Here is an 8437-nt window from a genome sequence, read left to right as displayed (position 1 = left end):
CCTCTGTATCCAGAAGTTTCTGAATAATAGGTGTGAAGCTATGCAGATGGCAGCATTAATATTTATACAGCCCTGGCTTATTCCAGAGAGGCAAGCTCTGAAGGCGAGCTGGGAGACTGTATTTATTCAGTGAACACTGAGCTCTGGCTCTTGTACCAGAGTGGAGGTGTGCAGCCTAAGAGGGGCATGCTTCCCTCTCTGGCACAAGCTACCATGTGGAGGTCTCAGGTAGGTGACCAGAGGGAGGAATTCAGAGACCCGGGTGCTGAGAAGAAGCTGACTGAGGGGAGCTGTCTGTCATACATCTGTCTGGTATCACTGGGGGGCATCCGTCTGTCCTTGGGCCTTATGAGTACCAATATTACTGGATGTTGGGGACCTTGTGCTGTAGGTACTCCTCTGGTGGCTAGTGCTAGTCGGGTGTGGGTCTGTTAAAGGGGACACCAACTGATGTCCTGAAGAGTTCTGTCTAGATATTGTCCACTAAAGAAAGGACTTTGCTCTACTTGTTCTACTACTACTTAAAGCAGAAAGGAAAATTAAGTCCTCAATGTACATAGTTCTCATTCTTGGAGTATCCCACCAATACCTTCATTCTTATCTAAGCTCTTCAAAAATAAAAACAACATCCCCTAGACTGGTTTTGTATTTGATACTGATTATATTGTCATACAATGCTTAATTCATTAATTAACACTTGGTAGAGGTATAAGCTGTGATGAAATTATGTATAGTTCTTGTCTGTTTTCCAGTAACAGTTCACTAATAGTTCTCATCTCTTCTCCTGGAGAGTCGATCCATAGTTAGTCCAATGATGGATGTATATCTGCTGTTTAATTTTAAAAATAACTTTGGTTAGTACCTGTAATTTTGCAGTTAAAGGAATCATTATAAAACAAAACAAACACATCACATTGGTGCTCAAGTAATGCTAAAAAGCAAATACACTTTTCTGTAAACTGATTGCAAAATAGTATGTGTAATGATGACTAAATATGTTAATCTGCTCTGCTTTCAGTCTGCCAGAAGAGAAGCTGAGATTTGCTGTGCTGAGCTCATATTTGCAATCAACCTGGCCTGCTTAGTGAACAAGTAAATAGGTTGTCTGTAAATAGTCTCATTTTCTTCAGTTCAAATGAGTGTCAGGAACATACCCCAGCATTTCTATTAATGCTCAGTTAGCTTAGTCCAGGCATTACAGTGGTTCTCAACCTCAGCCCTCAAGTATCCCCCAACAGGCCATGTTTTCAGGTTTTTCCTTGATCTTGCACAGGTGCTTTAAATCAGAGTCAATAGCTGGGTATTTTTATCCAAGAGAAATTCCCAAAACATGGCCTGTTGGGGGTACTTGAGGACCGAGTTGAGAACCACTGATGTAATGCATCAAGCAGATGCTGAAAATTATTGTAAGTGTGAAAGTTGGTAACACAAAATTGAAGCTGCATGGCTGAAGGTGTGAACTGTTGTCAAAATGCCAGGGGAGAGATGATACAGAATGTAGGTGATAAGTGGTGTAGAGTGCCCCCACCCCTCTTTAGGGAAGGTTGTTCCAGTTGGATGTAAATGTCCTCTTTAACACATCTTGCAAACCAGTTGTCTTCTCTGCCCACGTTGTGCACTTCTCTGTCCTGAAAAGAATGTGACTTCCCCTTACTTTACAACTAAAGACTGTTTAAACAAGTACCAAATTCAGTTACTATGTGATGTTCAAGCCCCATAAGGTAAACAGAAAATACTTTACCTTCCCTGAGTAAACCAAATCATCCTTTATTTGTGTATCACATGCTTTCCCTCCCAGGCACTGCAACTCACAGTGGGAGTTTTAACAACTTGCCGACCCCCACACATGCATGTACTGTGGAGTGGTGGCTCCTACAGGCAGAATCATGTACGTGTACGTCATTTTTAGTTTCGTGTTTTGATTGGACACAGCTGGAGCCAATTAGCGGGTCTGGCGGACCCGATGTCCATCGGGACCCACCGATCGTTCCTGACAGAGGCAGAAAGGTGGTCGGCAGATTGTCGTTCTGTGACAAAGGTAGACGGAGATCCTGTGTTTCTGCTAAGCAGGAACACGGATCTCTGCTTGCTCACAGTACTAGCACCCCCACACACACACACACACAGTACAAGCACTCCCTAGGGACACATTTAATTGCCCCTGATGACCCTTTGAGCACCCCTGATGTTAACCCCTTCTCTGCCAGTGTCATTAGTACAGTGACAGTGCATATTTTTTAGCACTAATCACTGTATTGGTGTCACTGGTCCCCAAAAAAGTGTCACTTGGTGTCCGATTTGTCCGCCGCAATGTCACAGTCCTGCTATAAGTCGCTGATCATTGCCATTACTAGTAAAAATAAATAATTGAAATTAAAATTCCATAAAAATATCCCATAGTTTGTAGACGTCATAAGTTTTATGCAAACCAATCAATATACTCTTATTGGAATTTTTATTACCAAAAACATGTAGCAGAATACATATTGCCCTAAATTGATAAAGAAATTTGATTTTTTAAATTTTTTTATTGGGAATGTTTTATAGCAGAAAGTAAAAAATATTGTTTTTGTTTCAAAATTGTCTGCCTTTATTTATAGGGCAACGAATAAAAACGGCAGAGGTAATCAAATACCACCAAAAGAAAGCTTTATTTGTGGGAGAAAAAGGACATACATTTTATTTGGGTACAGCGTCGCAAGACTGCACAATTGTCAGTTAAAGTAAAGCAGTGCCATATCACAAAAAAGGAAGGGGGTGAACCTTCCGGAGCTGAAGTGGTTAAATAACAGGGGCAGTGCAGTCAATACAGAAAGCAGTGGGTCTGACTAGGTGTGACCAAATGCTGATTGACAACTAGGGATGAGCTTCGAGTTCGAGTTGAACTCATGTTCGACTCGAACATCGGCTGTTCACCAGTTCTCCGAACAATTTGGGGTGTTCGCGGCAAATTCGAAACCCGCGGAACACCTTTTAAAAGTCTATGGGAGAAATCAAAAGTGATAATTTAAAAGGCTTATATGCATGGTATTGTCATAAAAAGTGTTTGGGGACCTGGGTCCTGCCCCAGGGGACATGGATCAATGCAAAAAAAGTTTTAAAAACAGCCGTTTTTTCGGGAGCAGTGATTTTAATAATGCTTAAAGTGAAACAATAAAAGTGTAATATTCCTTTAAATTTCGTACCTGGGGGGTGTCTATAGTATGCCTGTAAAGGGGCGCATGTTTCCCGTTCTTAGAACAGCGTGACAGCAAAATGACATTTCAAAGGAAAAAAAGTCATTTAAAACTACTTGCGGCTATTAATGAATTAATAGCCGGTCCGACAATACACATAAAAGTTCATTGATAAAAAACGGCATGGGAATTCCCCACAGGGGAACCCCAAACCAAAATTAAAAAAAAAAAAAATGACGTGGGGGGTCCCCCTAAATTCCATACTAGGCCCTTCAGGTCTGGTATGGATAGGAAGGGGAACCCCGGACAAAATTTTTTTTAAAAATGGTGTGGGGTCCCCCTCAAAATCTATCCCAGACCCTTCAGGTCCCTTCAGGACCCGATCACCAAGAACGCGGTGACGTCAAACACGTACGACGAGAGTAGAAAAGGCCAGTTCAGAACCAAGCGCGGCACCCTTTGGGCTCCTTTTGCTAATCTCGTGTTAGTAAAAGTTTGGTGAGAGACGATTCGCGCTTTTTCAGACTCGTGGCTTTCAGATCGTTTTCTGCTGTTCAGTTTGTGCTTGTGGGTTTGTATCTGCTCTTCAGTGCGTCCAAGCAAGCTACGCGTGACTTTGATTAGTCATTGTGTTCTTGTTCGTTCGTTACTGTTTTTCAGGTCGCTCTTCACAGGCCTTGCTGTTCTTCAGTGCGTTCTGTTAGTTCGTTCTGAGCAGCCGACCATTTTCTAGCCATGTTGCGTATACGTACTCCTCGTAGATTTGGGGCTGTGCGGGGGCTTGGTGTTGGGGTCCTGACCTTGACACAAGTCCAGTCCATGAACAGGGTGGGGAGGAGTTCATGGACCAAGAATTGGTTGCTTCAGCGTAACCAGTTCTGTCATATGCCTTTGCTCCATGAGATCCGTGAGAATAATCCTGATGATTTCAGGAACTTTTTCCGGATGACGAACCCCGTATTTCACCGTTTGTTGGCTTTGCTGACCCCTTATATTAGCATGCAGGATACCTGCATGAGGCAAGCCATCACTCCAGAGCAGAGGCTCATCGCCACCCTGCGGTACTTGGCAACGGGGAGAAACTTGCAGGACTTGAAGTTTTCGACAGGCATCTCCCCGCAGGCTCTGGGGATCATTATCCCAGAGACCTGTTCTGCCATCATTCAGGTCCTGCAGAAGGAGTATATTAAGGTAAGATTTTTATCCTTTAATATCACATTTTATTGTATTTAATGTTTGATAATATGTTGTATTTCTTTCCTCATTCCCTAATTACCATGATTGTAATATGCTGTCCCCTTTGTCCTCATGCATGCTGGTTTTTTATGCAATTATTTTTTTGTCCTTCATACATATTTGCCTTCACTTACCTCCCCAGCATGCTCTCCTGCCCCTATATTCACCTCATGTAGTCACTTAACAATGTATTTTATCAGCTCCATAGTAGTGCTTTACCCCAAACACCCCCTAAAATTTTTTTAAATGTGATTTGTGCTTTAAATTCATGCAGAGTGCCAGAGGCTTTTTTTGGGGGGTCCCCAAATCATTTGGAACCCTCCCTCCCCCCAACTGCTAAGTCAGCTGATAACAATTCTCTATCTATCCTCAATCATATATCTGCTGCCAAACCCATACACACTATACCCATCTCTTTTGTGGTCATATTTATGGATGAATTCCCCAAAGCATGTAGTGCAAGGGCCTGCCTCTATACTTTCAAATGGTACTGTTTAAAGTTTTTTATACTATTATTATCTAGATAGGTAATAGCAGAATGTCCAAATGTGCTAAAATGTGTACAGTGTGTATTTATATCTTTGTTTTATGACACTTCTTACCTGTCCAGTGGGCTGCCAATAGTGTAACTAAGGAGGGGCTGTTCCAAGTAATACCCATTATTTAGTCATTCATCTCTCAATGAAGTGGAGAGGGTTTCCTGTCCAAGAGCTCCCCCCCATAATGTTAGAAATGGCCCATGAGAGGGGGAGGGGGAATCTGATAGGTGTACCTTATACTTTGGTCTTTAAAAATTCCCATTAATAAATGTTATCTTGATGTTGGGCAAGAATGTTTGTGTCTAATCTGCTTTCCATGTTTATGTGCAAAAAGACTAATTTTTTTTGTTTTCCTCAACAGTTTCCTTCCACGCCACAGGAATGGCAGACTGTGGCCTCCCACTTTGCCCAGCGGTGGACCTTTCCTAACTTACGGAGGGGCAATTGATGGGAAACACGTACACATCGTCCCACCACCCAACTCGGGGTCGTACTATTATAATTATAAGGGGTTCAATAGTATTGTGATGTTGACGGTGGTGTCAGCTAACTACGAGTTCCTGTATGTGGACATGGGGAAGAATGGCCGGATGTCTGATGGTGGAGTCATCACCCACATGGAGTTTTACAGGCGTCTCCAGAATGGCAGCTTGGACTTGCCACCTCCAGAAGACAATGTGGAAGGACTCCCATTCGCCTTCGTTGCGGATGAAGCATTTGCGCTGGGGGACCATCTTATGTGGCCATCACCCCGGACCAGAGGGATTTTAATTACCGGCTGGCCAGAGCCAGAAGAGTGGTGGAGAACACATTTGGAATCATGGCCAGCCGGTTCCGCCTATTTCTTACACCCATACATATGGTGGAGTATAAACTGAATCATATTATCCTGGCGTGCTGTGTTCTACATAACTTTTTACGTCAACATTCTGCCAACTATGCTGGCTCAGTTGGGCCTGAGGCTGGAATTATAAATGAAACAACCCTGACGGCGCTTGAATGTGACCGTCCTGGCTTGCCCTGAGTGTCTGTGATGTCCGTCTAAGATACCTTGAGTTCTTTGCGGGTAGGGGGGCCATCAATATGTCAGACAATGTGTGAAACCTTTATCAATTAAAAAAAAATAAGCAAATCTTTGGTGACATTTACTGCTTGTGTTTGTTTTAGCTGACCCTGACAGAAATGTGGTGAGTCCTGAAAATGGCGTGATTGTGTAACCTTACAAAGCACTGTTGGGTGTTATTTACTAAAGGCAAAGACACTTTGCACTACAAGTGCACTTGAAACTGCACTTGTAGTGCAAAGTGGATTTGCCCTTATGAAATAACACCCATTGTCACAGAAAACAGCAATTAGAGCACCCCAAAAGTGTAGTAGCGTTGAGACAATTATCCACACATTCTTCATTAATAACAATCTTTTTAATACCTGCACAATCACATGTGCATTTAGAAAAGGTTTTTAAAACAAACCAACATGTTTGTTGTATAACAATTTTTGGGGTGGCATTAGAAAAAGTAGAAATGTCCTTTTAACATAAAACTGGCATGTGTAAAACCAACAAGAAAGACACAAATCTTGAACTTACAAAGTTCACATTTGGTAGAACTTGAAGGCAATATCAGACATGAGTATTTAGGAACTGTGTTTGATATTGCGTTCAGATGGGGTGAAGTCACCCCAAGAAAAGCCAAATTTTGAAGATGCACACTGTAGAATAATTATATTAATTTGGCTTTATAATCAAGATCTGTAAGTATGCAGTCTGGGTTCCCTTTTATGCTTTGACTTTGAAAAAGCTCACTCAGCTCAGCATAAGACAAATCTTGAAATAGCTAGGTTGTGTGCATGTCATTTTTGTAACAGTTGTTCTTCATGTGCAAAGTTAATGACTAAGGTCAGTAGGTCAGTGGTGTCACAGATAAGAATATACTGTGTCTGTCATAGACTTTATTGCAAAGATCTTTTTAAAAGTAAAAACATATATTATCTATAATATAGTTAGTTATTTGATATAGTTATTTAATTAGTTAGCTAGATTGAGTTTGTGTGAAGTAATATATGTTTATATGTTTCCAATTATAGTTTAATATGCATTTGTAAGTTTTGGTACAGAATTGCATTTCTGTAGCTTAAAGAATATCCATTACAAGAATTTGGCCATTTGGAAAGGTCATTCACCTTTAGTTTTTTATAAGAATCTGTTGTGTGTTACTGACAATCAAAGAAGTTTAAGAGACGTGTCAGCTGTTGGCAAAGAGAATATTTAGAAGAATCACAAATATGATCATTTCATTTTTAGTTCTAGCCGTATATGGCTATGGCTTTAGTCTGCTGACTAGTTGATTTGAAATAGTATAAAAACAGAGTGACACTTCACTTCAGGACGCACCACACACTTCACTACACTTCACTACACGACACAACACAACACATGTCCTTTACTCACACACAGAAGGACTTCACTACTTTTTCACACACATAAAGAAGAAGGACACACGCATCCTTACATTGAAGAAGACGTTTTGTTTACATTAGGCCTAAATACAGCCTACCTCACAAACAGCTGCTAGAGCAGACACCTCTCTGACATAGAAGAGCACAGACGGAGCTGAAACATCTCTTGAACTTTCTTGATTTCAAGTTTTTGTTCCTATTATCTTTTGTTTTACTACATCAAGCTGTAAGAAGAATTTAACTTTGTATATATTTTCAAGTTGTTGCCAAGTGTGACCAAATAAACTCACACTTTGTTTTAAGACAGCCTGGCTACTGAACTTTTGAACAAAACGCCTAAGACACTGTTGACATAACACGTGTCTGAGAGGAGAAGGTTTTTACACCCTCTCCACATTTTTACATTGGCGATTGCCAGCCAGTCCAGTTTTTTTTCCCTGCTCCTCGACAAAGGGGGGAGACTCACACATTTTCATGATTGATCAAGTCTCGGGAAAAAACGATCAAAGAACCTAGAAAGCGGCGTTTGTGTTCCATCAGACAAGGATGCAAGGTCCAAGGAACTGAGCCAGCTAAAGACGAGAAATTCTTCTAAATAAGATATGGCATCTGATAATCAAATATGGAGGAACAAGCAGCTCCAAGAAGAAACTAAGTAAAGAACCTAGACGGAGGCGTTTGCGTCAGATGTGGACAACAGTTCAATAAAAGTCGCGGGTGAGTTTTTCTATGTCTGTTTTCTCACCTCTAGCCAAAGTTTGTAACTTTGAAGAAAAAAAAAAAAAGGAAGACCCAGCCTATGAAGTTGATTGACAAGGCCATTTGGACGGTATGCTTCAAGCTATGGTTGGAAATCCAAGACTTTGTGAAAACGTAACGTTACGTACGTGAAGATTTCTGCCAAGGTTAGTTCCTAAGAACTGAGACTTCACGTTATTTGAAAAAGCTACCATTGAGGTACAACAGGCAGATGTATGTAATGTATGTACTATTTGGTAAGCTAAGATGAAAGTCGGATTTTAATGTTTG

At 41.2% G+C, this 8437-nt stretch overlaps 1 protein-coding gene across 1 annotated transcript in view; it reads right to left on the bottom strand.

The window, feature by feature from the left end:
* Window positions 1–628: 628 nt before the first annotated feature.
* The window catches only part of LOC141107547 (T-cell surface glycoprotein CD1b1-like), a 188612-nt gene continuing 180803 nt past the window's right edge, over window positions 629–8437 (bottom strand). Inside the window, exon 6 of the mRNA XM_073598361.1 lies at window positions 629–829. Coding sequence (XP_073454462.1) covers window positions 763–829 — 67 coding nt within the window. The 3' untranslated portion in view covers window positions 629–762. The remainder of the gene's footprint in view (window positions 830–8437) is intronic.

This window comes from Aquarana catesbeiana, linkage group LG09 (assembly GCF_042186555.1).
Source record: "Aquarana catesbeiana isolate 2022-GZ linkage group LG09, ASM4218655v1, whole genome shotgun sequence".
Lineage (NCBI taxonomy): Eukaryota > Metazoa > Chordata > Amphibia > Anura > Ranidae > Aquarana > Aquarana catesbeiana.
Note: the sequence above shows the minus strand (reverse complement) of the source record. Positions and strands in the feature narration are given on the sequence as shown.